This window comes from Phaethon aethereus (genome assembly GCF_964289735.1).
Source record: "Phaethon aethereus genome assembly, chromosome: 1".
Lineage (NCBI taxonomy): Eukaryota > Metazoa > Chordata > Aves > Phaethontiformes > Phaethontidae > Phaethon > Phaethon aethereus.
The window spans coordinates 145,739,300-145,761,586 of record NC_138575.1 but is presented as its reverse complement, the minus strand read 5'-3'; the positions used below and the strand labels follow the sequence as shown (position 1 = coordinate 145,761,586).

The 22,287-nt window shown below is 41.4% G+C and overlaps 1 protein-coding gene across 1 annotated transcript in view; it reads right to left on the bottom strand.

Moving 5' to 3' along the window:
* SLC9A7 (solute carrier family 9 member A7) overlaps nt 1–22,287 on the bottom strand; it is a gene marked incomplete at its 5' end in the record, with an annotated part of 74,963 nt that overhangs the window by 21,422 nt on the left and 31,254 nt on the right. Inside the window, 11 exons of the mRNA XM_082009334.1 lie at nt 2,220–2,373; nt 3,754–3,865; nt 6,319–6,432; nt 6,547–6,635; nt 6,995–7,091; nt 11,057–11,228; nt 11,515–11,620; nt 12,974–13,086; nt 14,011–14,087; nt 14,814–14,891; nt 16,210–16,409. Of these exons, the coding sequence (XP_081865460.1) occupies nt 2,220–2,373; nt 3,754–3,865; nt 6,319–6,432; nt 6,547–6,635; nt 6,995–7,091; nt 11,057–11,228; nt 11,515–11,620; nt 12,974–13,086; nt 14,011–14,087; nt 14,814–14,891; nt 16,210–16,409 (1,312 nt within the window). The remainder of the gene's footprint in view (nt 1–2,219; nt 2,374–3,753; nt 3,866–6,318; nt 6,433–6,546; nt 6,636–6,994; nt 7,092–11,056; nt 11,229–11,514; nt 11,621–12,973; nt 13,087–14,010; nt 14,088–14,813; nt 14,892–16,209; nt 16,410–22,287) is intronic.

Sequence of the window (22,287 nt, the reverse complement as noted above, 5' to 3'; positions counted from 1 at the left end):
TCCTGAGGACTTTGTAATGCTGACTGGCTTTCCATCTTTACTTCCACAAAGGCCAAAGTCAACCAGGACACAACTGGTGTGAACTTCACACCAGAGCTGGACTTTTAGGAGTCTACACAAATCCTGATATTTAAGTCCAACACACAAATGGCATTAGTTTCCTACGTCCCTTCACTTAGCATAGAAAACAAACAACCTTTTATCTTTTAACCTATTTTCTGCTAAATAATCCTGTATGGGAGCACTACTTATTTCCAGCCTCTTGCAGTCTAACCTAATGGACAAGTGCCAAGGGGCAGAAAGCATCCCAGGGACAAGTTATCTACTGCACAGCCTCAGGATTGTATCAGCACTATACACTGTGCCGCTGAGCGAGGCACTGGGACAGCATCTCATCTTCATCTTCTCCTGCCTATCTCTTCCACTGAGTCAAGGGATGAAGAAGAGAAAAGCAGCATATTTCTAAAATCCAGCTGGAAACTAATTTGTCCCTTTCTTAAATCTGTAAGGTCAGACAGGACTTCTTGCTTTCCAGCAGAAAGGGCTCTATCACAGAGGGTACTTTACCAGCAGTTTCTAATTCTCGATCATTTGCACACGGCTGCCACCTCCTGGCACAAATCTCATTTCATCTGCTCTCATAAAGTCCAGTCTTCATCTTTATCTTTAATAGAGCAGTGCCTATCAAGGCTTCTGTAGGCAGACCCATGCAGTTCTCTAAAATACCTCCTATGTAGAGTTCCCTTGTTTACATGACTTCCTTCCCTTAATAGAGAAGTTAAACATTTATTTTCTGTCAACCATGCTAAACAAATGATAGTTAAAATTACTGTCTACTAGCAAGGGTGGGTAAATCTCCCAAAAAACTACAGCTAAACACTCATAACTACAGTTTGGCCAACTGCCTTTTGGCAGCTGCTCCTCTAGGAATGGTATCAAGGCCTCTCCAGCTGTTCTGCCTTGTTGGCCACATTAAGGATTTTTGCAAGTATAGCCTACCCAAAGGGCAAGCCTGGAATGGCGGGAGTGTCAGCCCTTTCTCCCTTCAGGAGCAACTCGTCAGCCAGGCTCATGGAGTCTCATTACTGAGCCAGATTACTTCTGCTAAAGGAGTAAGTGCACATTCTTGGATGCTTCCAAACGGAAAGCTGCACATGGCACCTGTTCCAGGTACCTTTTTAAAGTTGTTACACAGCTCTCACGTGGAAACAGAAACCAGTCAGGCTGGGCTTCGAAATGTCGTTATGATGTGGTATGTCATGATCATTAATGACACAGCTGCACTGGAACAGTTTTGTTGTTGACTTCACACCAGGCATTGCATTACCTGTTAGCAACATGACCTTCAGAGAGTCTGACTACATGGAAGTGATGCTCCTTTCTGGTGTGCTAGCCAAACATCTGGGAACTTGCATTTAAAGACAGTTTTTAAGGTTAGAAATGGATTCATTAGTTAACAAAAAAGGAAACGTGATTTCCCAATGTTTGCTGTCAGTCAGAGCTGAGATACTGTAAACCACTGCTGTAATGCTTGTCTGGCTGGAAGCATGCTAACTTCAGTGAGAAGTTCACAAGCATTTCTGGGACTCCTATGCATACTTTTTTTGCCAACCTAGAAACCACCTGCTACGTATTGCCACAAACAGTTCACTTAAGTTTTCCAAAAGCAACACCAGTCCCTAAAAGTGATCAGCTCTTCCAAAGACTGAAACTGGTTTTACATAAGCTTGTTTTTTCCTATCCTATCACAAGACAATGGGATACGAATTCTGGTTAGCACAATTAGGAAGGAAGACAAAGTAAGCTTTCAAGTGTCAAAGAGCACAAATAATTTATATATGAAAAACATGCTGAAGGGTTTGTACAGTGTGTATTGTTTTAATTCCACTCTATTTACCTTTGCCTCCCCAGCTACCAAAGCTTTCACAGAAAGATAACAGATGTGGTCTTTAACAATGATTGATTCAGGATTCTCTAGCACTTCTGTTGATAAATATCCTCAAACATGACTGTACTTGCAGCCCAAAAGTACTGAATCCCAGCATCATCAGTACATTTTCTTCACCAGCCTACACGAGCACCTTCCTCGATAAAACATAATGTTCTAAATACCTAGAACACCTCTAGTAAGCATCAAACAAGTCCTGTAGGACTATGCCCGATTAGCACAGTTGCCACTTGAAAAGTGATGTTTCCCCAGCACACAGTTGCATACTGACCTGATGTTCAGCCATGACAGCATGGGAGTTGTACCTCCACCAACAATCCACACAGTGAAAAAGACGATGAGGAGAGTTGTTGAGAACATCATTTGATGTGAGTAGGTAGCAGTATCTCGTATAGCCAGAGCAAATGCCATGGCTCCCCTGAGACCTATGCAAAAGAATGAAATAGCAGAGCTTCAGAAGTGCAGCTGCACCTATTTATAACAAAGCATCTTTCCTTGCTCCCTCCCTGCCACACAGGCACAAAGTGACAGGCAGAAAGCATGGAGCTCCATCAAGTTTTAATTCCCTTGGTTTCCCTGCTAAATTATGCCCTGGGATGAATTAGTACATAATTTGCCCTGGTACATTTCTGCAACTTGCAGAATCCACTAGTGCTCAGAAAAGGTGTAAGTATTTCCAGAAACTAACATGAAGGAAATGCAGAAACAAACACGTTGTGGACAACAGCAAAACATATTGTGGAAATTAAGCAGCTCCCTGAGTCCAAATGAAAATGCACACTTTTCCAGTTGATTCCATAACTGAAGCATGAGTTCTTGATATGAAATTGTTATCAGCTGGAAAAATATTCTAATGTGTTCACAAGTAGACTATATTTCCCCCCTTCCCCGCCCCCAATTATGAAACTCCCCTAGCAAGGACAAGCCATGGCATTTGGCCGTCTGCAGGCTTCTTTAGTAGGGGGAATCACGGCATGGCTGAGGTTGGAAGGGATCTCCAGATGTCATCTGGTCTAACTCCCCTGCTCAAACAGGGTCACCTGCAGTAGGTTGCCCAGGACCCCATCCAAATGGCTTTTGAGTATCTCCAAGGACAGAGATGCCACAGCCCCTCTGGCCAGCCTGTGCCAGTGCTTAGACACAGTAAAAACTCTTTCCTGATGTTGAGGGAACCTCCAGTGTTTCAGTTTGTGCTCGCTGCCTCTGGTCCCATCACTGGGCACCACTGGAAATAGCCTGGCTCCCTCTTCTTTAGACCCTCTTGTGCACAGAGGCATCCCTGGCACTTCTTGAGGATGCACATGTTTAGACACAGCCTCCATGATTTGCTTCAAATGACAAACTTCAACAGTTATCTGTGTGACAGAAATTGTAAGGGAGTTTTAGTTGGAGAAAGCAAGATATTTGACTTAGCGGGAGAGGGCACCCATAAACACGCCTCGATTTGCTCAGCAGGTATCTGTTTCTGCAGAATGTGTACATCATCTCAGCTAGAAGTAGCCTTCTGGAAGAGGTACATCCCAATTCCCCCATCCCCTTCAGAGGAACTTCAAATGAAAATACTCTATGGCCAACATGAGGTGACTGCTTGCTGTCAGCAGCTGGCATTTCAAGATGACATTCTTCCCAGATAATGACACGCTTTCTGTAAAGGTTGAAAGATACACGATGGCACGCTGCAACAACCATTAAGCCTTCTATTCAGGATGCATGGATGTGGATTATAAGAACAGATGGTAGTAGTATAAATTGCTTATGAGTTAAAAATAAGATTTTTTTGCTTTACCAAACATTTTTGCTTTTACCTGAAAACATCATCATGTGCTGAAAGTTCCAGCTGATCTTATGCCTTCTGCCCAGATTCAGCAAGAAAGAAAGGGGGTAGACGTGTGCAGCTCTGCCCAAAAAGATTGCAATCTATTCACAGCTGAGGGTTAAGGATTTCACTTTCCTGACGTATGTACTCTTGGGTACCTGGCTCTAACATGAAGCTTCTGTTTTAGTGAGAGGTTTACATCATGGTATCAGGTGGTTTTGTTCTCTCCGTCTATATAAAACAGACTTTCACCAATATGTACATACAGAACTCATTGCACAGAATGCAAATTTTAACTAATAAAACCAAGTTTTTTAATGCACAGTGAAATTATACCTAATAATAAAACTACCAGTGGCACAAATAAAGACTTTAAAAATTCACACTTTGAACAGCTATTGCATTCAATTATGTGTTTCAGACCAACAGAAATGCAGTCCTATGTACAGAAGGAAAACCAACATAAGGCCAGTAAGTAGCCACTCCATTACTGCTCCTGCAGAGGCTGGCAAGCACTTAAGAGTACAGAGTTACTAAGATGATAAATCCAAAAACCACTTGTCAGTTCTAGAATCAAGATCAAAAAGAATAGTAAGAGTATTGCAGAAATTCATGACAGTAGGTGCTAAGCTCCTTCCCCCCCTTACTGTGGTGTAAAACATCCAATGGTTCTAATGAAGAAGCAGAAAGCTGAATATACTCTCCACGGTCTAAGGACCACTTTGGGACAAACTACAGTGATGTGCTGAAATCCTATAAAACATCAACACAACCAGAAGCCCACCAAACACTGATCATTTGCTGCTGGGATAACAACATCAGAAGAATCAAACAGCTCTCTTACAAAAACGAAATTAAACCATGTAAGAGCTCTAGACAACACTGGGTTGTTGCCATAGCTAAAGTAAAGCAACACTGTCTGCAGGAAATTATGTCTCTTAAGAAAAGAAGATTTTGATTATTACTTCATACAAAAAGTTTCATATAATTATTACAAACAACTTTTATAGCAGTCCTTTTGAGGAGTGCAGAAATCAGTCATCAGAAGCCATCGTGACCAAATGTACATAGAAATAACGGCTAGGATTTTGTCAATGACACTGAGGCTTTAGCTCTGCTGTTGCAGTCCAACCTTTCTCCCTCAACAGGTAATGATACCTCTGCATTTCGCTCCTGCAAGGTCTTAATGTGGTCAGTAACTGTTGAGGCAAAATGTGGGTGCTAGTACTAGCTGCCCTCCTCACAAAGCTAGAAAAAACACTCAAGAGGCAACAGAGGTCAAGTGCAATGGTAGAAAAAGATGTGAAAATGTAATAAAAGGTTGGCAAGTAGGATGAGAAAGGAACAAAGTAAATACTGAAAACAAACCCAAGACAGATAGCATAACCTGAGACAGGACAGAAGGCCGCAAAGATAAAATATTACAATGCTTAGTATACCTGATGCAACTACTCTGTTAATGTCTTTATCCAATAGCTGCAGGGCTCTGGAGCATTTTTTTTTAGGTCAGAACAGAGGTGAGCAAACACAGGATAAAATTTATTACTGTTTCAGAAAAAAAGTAAATGGCCAAAGGAAAATAAAGACAAGTGATAAATTCCTAGAAAGCAGTACAGAGATGAGAGAAAAACAACAGAAAGAAGGAGAAAAAAGAAATACATTCTGGATTAGGCCACCTTTAAATGTCCTTTCACTGGGTTTTATGTCATTGCCGATAGCCCTCCTCCTGCAGCAGGCAGAGAGAAATCACAACTGTAAAACTAGTTCCCTTTGCTTCACACACACTTTTAATTGCTTCAAATTTTCAAACAGCCAGGAATATAATGAAGAAATTGGTACATAAGCTATTTCAACAGGGCGCAGAGAGGCATCTAGCAATTCTCAGGTTACATGAGTGTGACTGCTACAGAAGTGTTCAGTTTTGGGAAATTCAAGAGCCAGGTACCAAGTCAGCCAGGGACAATAGGAACTGGATAGCCGCCTCCAACTCCAGCACCTTTCAGCAGTGTGTACCCTTCACAGAATCATAGGGTTGAAAGGGACCTTGTCAAGGTCTGCACCACAGCTCAGTTCCTTCCTCCTCCCATCACCTGAGAACTTGACCTCTACCTTTGGGGCATTGCTCAAAGATTCTCTGTTTGCCCATGATCCTCTTTTACTTGAAATTTGTTTGTTTTCTTCAAGGGACTGACTGTTGGAAGTGAAGAGAAAAATTAATCCTTCCTAGGCCCCCAAAGCTCACATACAAGAGCAACACAAGCACTGCCGGCTGTCAATAGCCAAGTCACACAATAGAGCATATTCATTTATCTATCTATTGAAATTATATGACTTCTAGCACTTGCTCAGGTGCAGAGCCAACAACTGTGTGGCACAGAGGCCTTAGCGATTTGATGTAAGGGGTAACCAAAGATTATTCTCAAAATTATTGTGCCTGCAAGACATGAGGGAAACTTAGGCCAGCCGCCATCCTCTGCTTGGTAAACCCAACAGACACCAACAAGTTTTCAGGCACATAAGACAGAGAAACTTCACACAAAGCCAAAAAGGATACAAAAGCTCCAATGATGAAAACTGGGCTGAATATGTGTTTCTGGAAAGTAAACAGAGCCAAACCCATATAAGAAAATATGAAGTTCTCTGCCAGGAAGTGCAACACCTCAAAGAGCTAGGGAGAAAAGAGTCACATGTTAATGGCCAAGCAATAAAGCTGCTTTTCAAAAACAATAGTATGCAGAATACTACAGCAATACAGTGTACAAAAGGTGAAAGACGGTCTTGCCTGCTTAGTGCGACTTCTTGATTCGACTGACAAATTATTGTACGTATAATGCGCCTGGGTAATTCCACAGAAGAGGACAGCCACCACACCTGTGAACAGAACAACATGTAAAAATCAACTTGTTCACTGCGTGAGTTCAACACATTTACCCTTCTCAAGTTCTATTAAATGTATACACAATCCTTAACCTTGAGATTTTATGGACCTTATTTTCAACAGAATTAGATTCCAGGTTGGAATCAGGGGGGGAGTTGGGTGTGTGAACCAAACCAGTGCTTTCAAAAGCCACATCGTGAACTGCACCTTCTATGGCATTGTACAGAACATCGAAAAGTTTAAAGCACCGACATCTTGTTTCTCATGGGAAGGTTTCAGTAAGAAAGTGGAAAAAGGGCTGCTAAGACAGAGAGGACTTCTGTCTCCATATGCTTGAATCCAAACAACTCACCAGTAAATCCACAAGCTTCTGCAAGCAAGAAAGTGCTCCAGGACATCAAGAAGAAGAGAGCCGTTTCCAGCAGGGGGAAGCAGTGCAACTTGGTAAACTTTGTCACGTAAAGTCATTTGTTAAGGGATCAAAAAGTAAATCCTTTGGCTTTTCTGTAGCTGGTATTTATGAAAAACACTTTTATACGCTAACAACCAAGGGTAGTTGGAAATCAGAACACTTTTAGTGCTGAAAAATATAAATTTCATTACATCAAGACAGACTTCAGAATCAAGGTCTCCCCTTGCAACAGCCAGTTTTGTATATTTTTGCTACATATCCATGGCATAACTGTGGCTCCACCTCTTTGAGGTAGTATCTTACTCTATGCCACATTTCCCTGCAAAGTGCCAGCAGGGAAGGGATAGGATTGGCATTCCTTTTAGATTATGTGTCTTGGTTTTTCGGGTTTTTTGTTTGTTTGTTTTGCTTCCCCCTCTCCCCAGTAAAGATATCCCCCCCCAACTTTAAATAAAGCATTAAATAAATTCAGAAGCACTTAATTCACAGGGCTGTTCTTGACTACAGGAACCCTAAGACGAAGTAGATTTATCAGAATTTTTCTGCTCAGATTTGCTGACAAATCTTTTTCAGCAAGCATGGCTACTTCTGTACTTTTGAGGCAAAACAGAAATCCTGCCTACGATAAAATATATTTCCTCTCCTTGTGTTGATGTGTTTTAGAGTAAAAGCCAACTCAATCACAGCAGCTCAGTCTTTCAATGGGAAGAAAAAAAAAAGTTCATCTTCCAGAAAACAGTAAAATTTGAGGATCGTCAGGCACACACTGAATTAACAGTTCATACAGCTACTGAAGTGGAACAGACTTCAGTAGTGTTAAATATAGCTCTTCACCTACAAAAAAGTTGTTCACGTATTTATAGAACTTCCCGCCCCATCACTACTCAGGCAGCAGGTAAGCACTGTACAGCTCACTGTACCTGAGGTGCAGACAGTTGCGTGCAACTCTACCAGAAGATACAGAAAGAAACCATGTGCTAACAGGGGTGTCAGAGAGGTCCCCAGACCTTCCCAAGGCTGATAACTAGTACAGTCTCTCCTGAAATTCAGGCAGGAGGGCAGCAAGAGCACGGCAAAGATACCTGAAATAGCATAGTGGTAGCACTCTCCCCTGCCCGTATGGAGGCAATCGGTACCTCGACAGACACACCTAGGCTGCACCATCGTCCACCATTGCTCTCCACGCATAACACAGCTGCATCCTGGGCTCCCTGCAGCACTGCACAATCTGCAGCTAACGGCGGCGCTGCTACTTGGGGAGCCATGGCTCAGCGTGGGGCAGGGACGCTAGAAGCCATGAGCAGCACCGTTTTCAAAGGAAATTCACAGGTCCTGGGAGGTCTTGGGCTCGCAGCACTCTTAGCTGTCTCTTACAAGCAGCAGTCAGGTAGCCCAAAAGACTTGGGGGAATCAATCTCCTGTGGGCTTTATCACAGAATATGGCATTCACAACAAGCCACACGTGATTAACACCAGACACAAACAGCTGGCAGCATTTCAGTGGGTGCTGGTTAGGATGAAGCAATCCTGAAGCCAGCCACCCGCTCCCACCCACACCTACTTCTTGTTGACGTTCTGCGCTGCCTGGAGAAGGGCGAGGGCTCCGAAACACGCTGCAGCCACACCTTCAGCTGCAACCCTACTTTGTCAGACGGCTGCACTCTAAACAAAAGCCCAAACTATTGTAAGAAAAAAAAAAGGGGGGGGGGGAATCTTTCTCCATGACAGTTGACATTACACCAAATATAAAACTCAGCATTTTTTTAAACAGCTGTTACTCTCCACAGTCACTTCTCCATAAAAACCATCTCTCCAAAACTTTTGAGGATGTAGTGTTACACTGAGATAGATTTTATTTCCCCTCCCCTAAACAGACCCATTTTGTAACATCGTGCTTCTGAAGCAGCAACATCCACCAGAGCAGCAATTAGAACCCACCTTCCCACAGAGTGCTCAGATAATCCCACCACAAGCTTATCCCAGTGGCTGGCTCCGGAGACATTCACGGATGCTTTGGAAACTGGACAGCCATAGTCACTCCACCAGAAAGGAAGAGGTTGAACCTTGCTCCCCTGAAGTTAAGCAAGGGTTCTTGTCAGAACCAATTCCTTGTTTCCAGTCTTTTCTGGCAGCTTTGTGAATTAAATTCTTTATTCCTCTTGCTGTTATTATAAGTAACCATACCAAAACATGTAATTAAATCTGAAATGAAAAACTGTGCTCACCATTCTGGAGCAAGAGGAGGGTGAGAGAAAGGTAAGGAGAAAAAAAAAAATCCTTTTATTATTTTATATAACAATTGACAAAATTGGTATGTGAATTCAAATTAAATTATTTCTATTTACTTAATTTAAACATTAAAGCAAAGACCAACTTTATTCCAAACTAACTTTATTCCTTAGGCATGGCCTTCTGTTTCACTTAATTTCAATGAAGCAGACTCTGCAATTTAGAAAGAAAATACAAACTGGTACAATACCTTAACTGTTATAAAAATAACCACAGATAGTGAGGCCAGAACCACTTGCTGAAAGCCAGAACAAGTGCTTGTATATTATCTGAATCATATTTAGAAAATAAGTATTCTGTCTGTTTTCAAAGGACAATGCATGACTGCATGAAATCCCTCATTCATAGAGATGTAGAGTTCTAAGTACTTCAAAGCTATCTATTAACTTCATACTTCAGTTATGGGTCCTATTCAGCTACAAAGAGTAAAATGCAAATTTACAGTTTGCTTCTACAGTACTGCATGACATTAAGTATTTTTCCAAAAGGAAATAGTTAAAGTTTTACAACTGATCAACAATTTATAGATTGTTTATTATGTTATTTTCTTTTTGAAAGACAAGCAAAACCAAATAACCCACAGCCTTCTGAACAGCCTCCCTGCTCCCAGCCTCATGCACCCTCCTAAGCACAAACATTAGAAACAGCAAGAACCAATTGATGCTTCAGAAGCATAATTTTACAAAATGGATCTCAATGCATTTCAGCTGTAATTAGTAGCCAACCAGCAAGCCAAAAAACACAGCAACAGTATTTGATCAGCAAGATATAGATTGCTGGTAGCCTAAAAGCCAGATGAAGAATCATGGTTCTGGGCCACATTGGTTGCAGAACAGTAGAATTGGAAGACCGAACATTAAAGCATCAATAGCTCATCTTCCCCTTATACTTGAAGGGTTACCGTTATGCAGACATACATCAGACAAATCTGCATGGTTGTACATATAACAAGACACGGTTGAGACATTATTACTTAAGATGAAGAATCACAGGTTCATTATTATTATATAAATTATCACATTCTACCCCTTTTAGATTAGTTGTCATAAATCTAGGCAGATCAAAGCAATCTGGGATGTATACAAATATACTACCCAGTCTAAAAGCGAAGAATTTGAATTTTTTCCTGAAGAAGCATCACAATTTCTGGAGCGGGTCAGGTTTAATAAGGTCTACTACCTGAGCCTAAAACAAAACCCACACAAGATAGCTCGCTGAGTGCCTCAGAGCTCTAATCGAATAGTGGCAGCAAGCTTCAAGAGAGCAAGACATGCTGTGCAAAGCACAACAGATGATATTAGATTTCCAGCAGAAAAGTTAAATGCAGGAGTCTCAGGAAGAACCCTGTTGGGTCAGAGATAGCTATTAATGATTTTGGTGACAACAGAATCAAACATCAGTTATGAGATGTCTTTCAAGCCTAATAATAAAAAACCTTTTTTTAATTTCCTAAAAAGAAACTGAATATTAGGACATGACCATTTTGGGCCTCTCCTTGGCTTGCAGTATACAGCAACATCACTAAAATTTCTAGTGCGGCCAGAGTTATATTGTAAAAAGGGTGATCTCTGTGGGTACCTATAGATCTTTCTATAGACAAAGGTTACATAAATACTGATCACATCTTCACACTCAGATTAAAACGAAGTTAGTGTCAACATTGCTATACTTGGAAACAGTTGAGCCCAGATAGCACATGAATGTGGCATCCACTCTGGAAGAGCTAAACATGAAAAAGGATATCAGAGCTGTCACAACCCCTGTCACTGCTCCCATCATGAAAGAGCCACTGAATATTCCCAGGAAAACACCAACAGACTTGAAAAACGCTGCTGCATCAAAAGCATGGGTGTTTTCACCTGTTGGCTGGTAGGCAACTATAGATCTAGAAAGAGAGTAACTCAATGAGAAGTTAGAAGCAGCATCAGAAAAGTTTTCCTCTAACAGTAACACCTGAGCAACAGAAGAGACAATCCCATACTGAAGGCAAATTCGCCTTTCCGGTATATGTATGCATGAGGGATCTCAGCAAATGTTTGCAATGTTTATTAATTCCGTTCAAGACAATCCATTTAAATTTAAAATAACATTTCTCAGAAAAAGCATTTGTTTTAGACAACTACCAAAAGCAATTAAGTACTCTCAGAGTAGAAATTCAGGTAGTTACTTACGAAGATAATACAATGGCAACAGCGTCATTCAACACGCTCTCCCCAAACAGAAGGGCATAGAGATCGACATCAGCATGCAGCTCATTAAATATTGCTAGCACGGTAACTACAGAAAGAAAAGAGAAAAAACACAGTGGCTGACTTCAGGAACAACTGCATGAGCTGGAGCAGACTTTCCAGTTTGCCAAAAGCAACAAAAATGAGGAATTGAAGCACAGGATCAAAATTAAACTGGGAAATAGAGTAGTCACATTTATCTATAAGCAAGTAATTCCACTATCAGTTTTAGGGCAGCTTCATTAGGAGGTGGCTCTCTTGTCCTCCCATTTGCACAGTGTTTATGGGAAAGCCTCTGTGATCAAGGGGCATGGGGCAGTCAAAGCACTTCTACCAAAGCCCTGATCGTTTTTTGTGGAACACGTTCCATACAAGATAATCAACAAAACGCTGTGCAGCTCTTGCTACTTTTAAAGGCTGTATGGATTGCTGACATAGCTATATTATTTCAGCCATTATAAAATAGCGCTAATAATTCTAAGTGTTCCTCAAAGCACATGCTATGCCACAGGAGTGTGCATTTGCGCAGAATTTGAAAAGGGCAAGACTGCTAAGTATTTATAACCATCCTTTCAAGAAACTTCAGTCTGAGATGAAAGACTATGATCTTGAAGGTGTTCCCATATATGAGCTTCAAAAATCACATGGTGATTTTTTTGCATAAATCGTGTGCAACCACCACCTGTTCAGAGCTCAGCTCAAGCACAAGAGCTACTTCCCATTTTTGCACAAATCACCGCTGAGCACCTCAAATAAGCTGTTTTAAATGTCAAGCTTCATACTTCACCACTCTCTATCCCATCCCCTGACACACACCAGCTCTCCAGGCTGACTTGTCAAGCAGACACCCCTAGGTGAGCCTGCTCGTCTTTGAAGAATGACTAGATTATTTTGGCAAAAGCTCAAATTACTTTGCCAGAAGAGCATTCTTCCACTTAAACTTGTAAATATGAAGTTCATTTGAAGGGGGAAAAAAAATTCCCCACACCTAAAGAGCCTAAAAACCTCAAATATTGCTCTGAAATTATCCAATGTCCCAAGCAACGTAGCTAAAAAGTTCTGCTATGCAGACAATGTCATAATTTAATCTATTTTCAGTCTTAAACTTGATGTACATTAAACAAAAAAACACTACCGGGGAAAAAAAAATATTTCAAGTATTTGAACAGCAAAGTTACGCTTTTCCCCAAACATACCATCATGTCATACCAGTCCAGCACCAAACAGACACAGAACAGCTTTCACAATACTCAGAATTTGCACGCATTTCAGAGAAGAGGATCAGAGATACTAGCATAACATAACTGAAAATAAAGTGCTATTAACATGTTGGTACTACGCAGCCAAAAGTCCTAGCAATAGGATTATTTTGGAAGGTTATTAAAAACATTCAGCAAGTTACCTGGATCAGTGGCAGATATTATCGCTCCAAAAAGGAGGCAGTCTGTATAATAGAATTTATCAGAGAGCTGACCCACCAACTTCATTAGTTTCACAACCCCATACATGAGATTCCTGAAGAGAAGGAGGAGAAAATAGTACAAGTCACACAAGTTGGTGCATTTCAGTCAGGCAAAGGAAAAGCACAAGGAAGCATATTTCAGGTGGGTTTGGTTATGCTACAGCTCTCTGGGACACTGCCACAGTTTAACACTAAGCTCTCAAAATTAATTTTCCTCTTTTCGCTATGAACTGAGTCAAGTGATATATGATCCAGCAGATATAATTTAAAACCAGTAAGCAAAGCATGAAATCTGTTTGCACAACTAGTACACAGAATCAACGAGTTGTTTCCTTTTTCCACCAGAGAGCATTTCACTGCTCAAAATTCCCCTCAGTATTGCTTATCCCAACACAGCACATAGACCAAAAGCTCTAGGCTAAGAATAGCCTTCAAAATACTTCTCTAGTGAAATTCTTTGAGACACAAACCAGGGTCACCTATGCAATTCAGGATTTCTGTATTTGAGAATATCTACACACCGCACACAGTAATATTAGCAGCATAAGAGATTGTATGCAAGTAAACCAATGTGACTAGCTATCTTAAACTAAATGTGTGTGTACATATGCACATAAAATTATATATACACATATGCAGAGAGAAAGAGAGCACGCACACACACATGTGCCGCTCTTTAGTACTATGGACTTGTCAAGTGATTCAAACTTGACAATATCATTTCAAGGGACAGTATTTTTAGAAGTGGGATAAGTCTCAGAAAAAAAAGTTACATTTGCATTTTGTCTGGAGGATACATAAATAAAATCCTCAAACAAATTACAAAACTGAGGCAATCTGGAAGGCTCAACATACACTTTATCAACTTAAACTTTAGTATGGAAAGGAACTGATATCACTTACAGATAGTAAGTGTAAGACAGTAAGAAAGACTGTAAGTAAGTAAGTAAGATACTTACAGAACAGAGTTCACTTACCCAATAATAAAACAAGAGACTGCTGTTCCTAAAAAGGCGTAAGCCAAAATGGACCCCAAATTCCTGAAAAAGTGTCTCTGCAAAGGAAAAACAGGTTTATATACTTATTTAAAACAAGTTGTATCACCTGTTCAAAAACATACAGCGCACTACTACACTTGCATTAATACACAAAAAACCTCCTCCATTTCAGAGAAGCGCTTCAATTACTGCAATGTAAATTCTGTCCAACTTCAACAAATTGAATAAACCAAATCTGAACCATGTATTAAATCCTACATGTAGCTTATTGACAGGAAGCTTTCCACACGGACATTTTCGTAAGAGATGTAAGAGTTAGCTGCAAGACTGAAAACCAGCACCAACTCATGGTGTCTTCAAGCAAGAGCAGAATCTGGGCCCTTCTGCCATTCAGAGTCTGGCAGATCCCTACTGCGATTCAGGTTTGGGTCCACTTCTCAGCATAATTTACTGCATTTTGGATATTTGAGAAGGACCAAAACACTTCACAGCAGGATATCTTTTACTTTTAATGAAACTGATGTTAACCTCTGGTAAAGTTCAAAGGAAAACAAATCAGCAAGATTAAATAGTTTAATCTGTTAATAGTAAAAAGTACACATATTTTCTCTTAAAACAATATGACCTAACCATCTATGGAGGAAATTAAATTTTTCTTACTGCCATAAAAAAAAAATATGCTTGGAATGGAGACTGCACTTCTGAATGAATCAGTCTCATGTTAACAAAAAAAAAAAAAAAAGGGGGGGGGGGCTATTCTCCTCAGAAATGATTACACTTACTTTCTTCAGGCTATAACCAGCATGAAAAATAATAGGAGGCAACAGAATGTTGAAAAAAACTTCTGGGTCAAATGTTACCTAAAAAATAAAATATGAAACTTCAATTAGAAACAGACATACATAAATCGTTAGGTCTTTCTCCTCTTTCATTTTCTGACAACTATTATTTTGGTTGTTGAAATAGCTATGTTGACCCTCCAAAATACTGGCCAGCTCTATACATAAGCAGCAGTGAAAAGCTGCAGGTCTTCTTGGTAAACAGCATCAAGAAGAAACAGGCATTACATTCATCACCAATGATAATCTTGCAGCAGTCCCAAACACAGTCCCCTTTTTTAAATTAAAAAATTCTAATAGAAATTACTCTGAAGAAGATCTCTCATTGTGGTACATGATCTTCCTGTATCTGAGGATTAAATGTTATTTTAGCTTATGGATTTTTTTGCAAGTCTAGCCACTGCACAGTTACTGTAAGCCAGTCAAATCAGATACAAGACTGGTTTTCAGGAATTGGGATCATACATCATTTCCATGTATTTCACTAGAAGCTCCAGATATCCATGAAAGACTACACTATAGTAAGGAACAAAAAACAACATTTAAAATCCAAACAGAAGACCTGCACACATGTGAGACTAATCATGCTCTCTTCACCCCTTCTCTAAGCACCAGTTAGAAGACAAACACAAGTGTGCACTCCCAGAATAGGATTCATTTCAGCTACCTTTATGTACCTGTCTGCTATAGATATCTATAAACAGACACCTAAGCTCTCTTCATAGTCAGCAGACAGTAGTATTTTTAGGTTACAAACCTTAAAGTCTCAATCCTATACTTCAAAGTCTAGCTTGGATACATGCAAAAGGTGGTTAATTCCTTACACTGAATAGTGTAAGCAGCCAAACAGCAGATCCCAGTAACAGTTGATAGATAAATTTCACTTCCAATACCAGACTATCTCATTTGGTGGATTATAGGGATGTAAGCAGTAACTATTTCCTGACAATAAACAGATTAAAAAACCCTAAAAAAAGCACCAAGAAACAATCACTTTTTCACTAAGAAATTATCATTTTCCTTATATTGAATTATACAAGGCAGCATCAGGCTTTTTTTGTTCAGCTGGCCTCCATGAATTGTCACGGATGTCAGAAACGTACATTAAGTCTTCAAACAGCAATCAAGGGCTTTGGGAAAGCATTACATACATGCAACAGAGCACAGTTTTGCTGGCGGCAATATAATACTTGTGAATTAAGCATTGGAGTGCTGTTACTATCAGGAATACAGACACTTGATACTACCCAACATTCAAATGGATGGAGGGGGGAGGAGGGAGGGAAGCACAGATAAATGAGAAACACTCAGCCAAGCACAAGAAACCATCCACCCTCACCTTTCGCAACATGTCATTTTGCTCCACGTTGTGGATCTTCCCAGGGCTTATTTCCCCTTTGAGCGTATATTCAAAGAACTTCCCGCTGACGTTGACCAGCAGGGTTGTAAACGGCCTGTCCTCCTGCGAGCAGCTGAACGGCTTGTCATGGCCGCTGGTGGAGGGAGTCCCATATCTCAAGATCACCCCAACTATGAGTCCTGGAAGAGAATTAAAAAAAAAAGAACACAACACAAAGCTATGAGGCTGATCTACTACTCCTGTCCCTAACTTTCTAGTTTCAAATAACATCCAAGGTACAATGCATGAGCATTGCAAGCATACGTCCATCATAAACATTTTGCAGTGAGTAGTTACTATCAGTTCCCTGCAGAGGAAGAGAGGCCCTGAGCACATCAAAGCTACCAATGAATTTATAAAATCCGGTATCCCCCTGAAGCAACAAACAAAATACGCCATTTTGTGTTTTGTCCTCCTCACTCTCATTCACACCTCTAACGCCTAAACCCCGAGTTACACGAGAGGCTAAGCACTAGGACACATGGAATGCATTTCACCTGCCCAAGGGCAGACCCAAGCAGTTCCACCATTGCTGGCAAGTAACGACTGCGGAAAACACATGACCAGAACTGAGCTGAAACCCTGGTGTTTGCCATAAGATTTTACAGCTGCAGCAAGGATGCAGCTTTTTTGCCTGGCAATTCTAAGCAAGCAAGCAATGCTTGTTGCACGGTCTGCCACATACCCTGCAAACTTCACACCTAGAATTCAGATGGCATGCACAAAGAAGCCAGCTACATGTCTTTTGCAAGCACTTTCCACATTTCACGAAAACAAAATTAAAGTATGGTAAAAAAAATGAGAAATCATAAGAGCATTGAGATTCAGGAATATAGGAAGAACTACTCAGCCAGTCTAGATAAAATCCAACCAGAAAACACTATCAATAAGGGATGCATCAAACACAATGACAAAAAATAATTTGTAGCCAAGTGGAAGGGTCATGCCAGGAGGCTGGAGAAGCACAAGGTTTTAACTGAGCACCATTCCTTTTACAATGTGCTAAGAAAAGAACAAGACTCCAGTTCTGCAGAGAGAACATAAGAACAGTCAAAGTGGTTTTGGTCAAATCAAAACAAACAAATCAAACAAATTGATACCCACTTACTAAAGGCTCCCCTGTCTCCTTAAGACGATCTGCAATTTAATTCTCATTCCAGACAACTGCAAGATGAAGATGGATGTTTGATCCATTTATTGACAAGTCAGTAGTCAATGCTGGTTTTGCTCCTTGTGACCCTCAATCTGCATCCATAGATCTGTTTCCCCAGGTGGCAAATGAAGTTGATGGGTAATAACCAGAGAATAAATGAGATATAACAAAGTAAAAAATCCTACCACACACCACAAAAAGCCCTGAGATTTATCTTTATGGCATAGTGTGAAAACTAACCAAACTGCACCCGACAAAAGCCAACCAAGTTCAGAGTGGAAAAATAGTTCTAAGGCAAGAGAAGGTACAGCAGGTAGTAGCTGTGACACTAGTGGGCCGCTTGCCTCCAGCCCTCTTTCTCTATGCTCAAGAGAACACAGCAGCAACAAGGTCATTAAAAAGTAACTGGAAGATTAAGATGTGTTTTATTTTGAAAAGAGAAGTACATACTCAAAGAGAACACAGGGGAAGAAACCCCCTCAGCAAGATAAATCTACTTACTGAAATTTCAAATGCTGACAACTTAAATAGGGAGGTTTATACAAGCGGGCCCCTAATGACCCCAGAGCATTTTACAGCTACACATGATGGATGCGGCAGAAACACAGCTCTGCACAAAGTGACAGGTTAGGGCCAGCCACCTCCGAGCCACTTGCAGTACCAGTTATGGCCAGAGACATCGTCACCAACCCAGCCAGGCAAGCAGCCAAAGCTTGCTTTCTGCTGCTCTCACGCCCAGGCTCACAGAATACATCAGGAAGATCGTCGGTGTTAAAAACGGATCTAACCGGCATCAGCCAGAAATCCTGTAGTAAATCAGAAGCTGGAATGAAAACAGTACAGAGGAGCTTATACATAGCAGCGGCACAAAGCCGGCTCTATACTGCTGCTGAGCTGAAAAGAGAGGGGGACACCGACAGCCGTAACAGCTTCTTGGCTCAGAGGCTGCCCTTGGTGAATTCACTGCAAAAGCAGATGGGGAACCCCGTCGCTACAGCATTAGTAAGAGACACTGCAGAGCAGGATGTCATTGCATTATACAACTGGATATAATCCACTCATACATTTCCCTCCGGTAATAAAATATACCGGTTATTTTAAAACAAGTTTTGAAGACGTGCCAATTATATCCGTAACTGATACATAGCGTTTAAGTGAGACGTCCTTTAACCCTCAGCGTCCCATGGCCCAGCTAACAACAGGGAAATACCCGGTTTAACATGCACCTTCTCCCGATAAAATACCAAACTGGACGAGCTTTGCACCAAGCACCACAGAGCTGAGGGATGCCCGAGAGCCCTGGTGCCAGGCTGCTGTCTCGCAGCAGGATGCAGCTGGGACCAGCGTGGCCAGCGTCGAGGCAGGAGGCCAGCAGAAGCAGTCAAGTGGCTAAAGCTACCCGTGGCAGATAAGGGACATAGGTATGAAAACAGAAGGGGCCCCAAGGAGGCCACACAGATTCCATGGCCAGCTTCATTAGCCAAAAACACCAGGCACCTGGTAGTTCAAAAGATGAGTTAGAAGAAGGGCAAGTTCCCTGACCTTACAAAGGTACAGGCATACTGCTGTATTTATCATACAGTCCCGAAATAACAGGTTTTGAACATTATAGTGAAATGCATCAGCTGGGCACATTTGGCAGAGACATGAGCTGCAGAAAGGCTGAAGTCATTAACACCTTTCCAAAAAAAATTTGAAGTCTTTATGGAAAAATATATGGAAGTATTTTCAGTTTTCCAATGAACATCAAGTCTTTTACAAACTAAAAATTTACTGGACTTGTTAGACAATTTCTACATTCTTTATCACTTCAGAAAGCAACATTAAAAAACTTACATACTTAGTCAACCCCCAAGGTACCAAAAAACCAAAAAACCTAAGCACTTCTCAGGCAGACCAAACAGACTGATTTACAGCTTCAGAAAGGATGCCCTTCTAAGCTGCTTGCCATTAGGTGTTATGGAAAGCCAGGGCACACTTTATAAATTCTCTCTGGATACCTGATTTCAACCATTTCCAGAATTGCAGCTGCAGAACAAAAACAGAAAAGAGAGAGAGACCTGGCATTGCTCAATGGACAAACCTAATGGGATACTCTATAGACTTACTTCTAGGCTGCCAACAGTCATAAAATCAGTATAGTGCTGCCACTTACTTGGAAGCAAGGGGAGGGATGGATGCTGGAGGCTAGGAACAGATACAGAAGAGTCAGCACACAATCTCTGGGTTACTTGTCCTGGTTTTGGCTGGGATAGAGTTGGTTTTTCTTCCTGATGGCTGGTACAGTGCTGTGTTTTGGATTTGGTATGAGAGTAACGCCGATAACACACTGAATGTTTCAGTTGTTGCCAAGTAGTTGTGGTGCTTGTACTCGGCCAAGGACTTTTCAGCTCCCCACGCTCTGCCAGCGGGGAGGTGCACAAGGAGCTGGGCGGGTGCATGGCCAGGACAGCTGGCCCAGGCTGGCCACAGGGCTATTCCATACTGTATGACATCATGCTCAGTGTATAAACTGCGGTTGGCCAGAGGGTGGGAATCGCTGCTCCAGGCCGGGCTATGGGTCACCAGGTGGGGAGCAATTGTTGCATTGTGAATCACTTATTTCTGTATATTCCTTTATCAGTAATATTATTATTGTTATCATTGTTGTGTCCTCTTCTCTTGCTGTCCTATAAAACTGTTTTTATCTCAACCCCTGAGGTTTTTTTTACAATTCTCTCCCCCATCCCACCTTGCAATGGGGCAGGGGGAGGTGAGCAAGCGACTGCGTGGTGCTTAGTTGCTGGCTGGGGCTAAACCGTGACACTTCTGTGCCACAAGGTCTCACTGGTGAAGAGTTTATGGAGAACCTGGATCAACAGAGCAAATACTTATCTGACTGCTTAAGAACATTTTGCCCCTTCAGAAAGAAACCTCTATGACCACTAATCCAGCACAGTCTTTTAATGCAAGACTGTCACAAGTGAAAAAAAGAAATGGGCTACAAATACTTCAAGAAGCCTTACTTTCAAAGTTTTGGTTTGTGGTAACTGTTGCAAGGGTGAGTTTACATCACTGCTCAAAGACTCTCAGGAAGGATAACCTCAAAAATTAATACTTAATGCCCTGTATGCATGACTTGCATTCTGACTTTTAACAAAGAAAGCATTTATGCCAGTACCTTGCCTGTACAATGCTGATCACACAGCTGGTACACAAAGGACATCTTACTGGAAATGAAGCACTAAAAAGCTGGGAATATTTTTTTCCCTTTTAAAACAAATCACTATTGATTGAAAAAAAAAAAAAATTGGACTTTGGACATATCACCAATCTAACAATACACCATTTTAAATGGCATATTTACTTTTGGTTTTGTTTGAGTACAGAACTCACTGTGAGTGAAGTGAGACCATGAACTCAGATAAGCATGCACAACTGCGAGCGACTGTCCCTGGTCAGAGCTGACCTCTGCGTGGTTTCCATCCCAATTCTCTGCTGAAGAACCAGCCCTGACGTTTCAGGGAGCTTCAGCAGCCTGCAGGAACCGGAGGTATTTGCACGCCATGACACACAGTTCAATCAGGGAATGGAGACTCTGAATCCGTGGACTGGATCAATCTGTGAACTCAAACCTGTTTTGGTACTGTTTATTTCATACGCTTCTGGTAAAGAGCCCGGCACTGAATACTGAGGGTCTTTCCCTATGCAGTGCAGGTTGCATTAACCACGTTTCAGCCTGAAGGAGACTCAGCGGAGATCTTATTGCTCCTTGCAGCTATCTAGCAGGAAGACAGAGAACAGAGGGGAACACTTTTCTGAAAAGTGCATGGTGATTAAGGTTTGGGTGTTTTTTTTAAAAAATGAAGTGGCTGAGGACCAGAAAAGGCTGTCCAGAAAGTTTGTATAATCTCCATCCTTGCATATTGCCAAAACTCACATGAATATGGCCCTGAGTGACCCAAGCTGTAGGGGCCTGCTGTGAGCAGAGGGCTGGACAAGTCTATCTCCAGATGTCCTTTTCAGCCTAAATTATTCTGCAATTCATACTCTTTCCCACAAACATTTGGACTCCTCAGACAGGTACTTTACGCTGCAAAAGGTTTCTATAAAAGCAGCTTTGTTGCTTCTTGGGTCAGCCTTGGGGATTTCTGTTGCTTTGGAGGTGGTTTTTTTTGTTTGTTTGTTTAAATGACAGACTGCACTGCTGACTCTAAAGCTAAGACAGAGGAAAAGAAATGGCAATATGAGTCTGATCATAAAAGCCAAAGTGATCCAGCAGACGAGGAAGGGGATGCTCTTACTTCCTCAATTAGCCCTGACTTGCCCCCTGCCCTTGGCCACAACTCACCCTACAGAAAGCAGGCAGAAGGGGTGACCAGGAGATGTCCAACTACTGTTAGTGACATAAATACAGAAGAGCAGGTACTGTGATACAGCAGAGAAAGCACTTGCTAGTAGTGTTTTTTTTTAATGTAAAAATAGTAAGTTTTGGAAGCGACAGCAGATCATCGACTGGTTTGCCAAGCCCAGCAGCACTGTCAGTGGTGAGACCCAGACTCACCTTGGCACGCAGCCCACCTCCCCTTAGCGCAGCCCACACAGAGAGGCAGAGTAGCCCATTTTGGGTACTTGGACACCAGCTTCCTCGTGGTGCAAGGTGATGGTGAGTAAAATACCTGTTCGCTTTTGAAAAAACACATAAAGAATATGTAAAAAGGATTTCTTACATTTGAAATTCTAGATGTTTCCTCCCTACTCCCAAATGGAGCTTTTTACCAGCTGGAAGACAAAGAAACAACAATAAAGAAAAACTTAGTAAGAAAAGAAAGCCCTGTAATTATTTTCAAGGCAAAAGACTAATAATAATACACAGTATTTTTAAC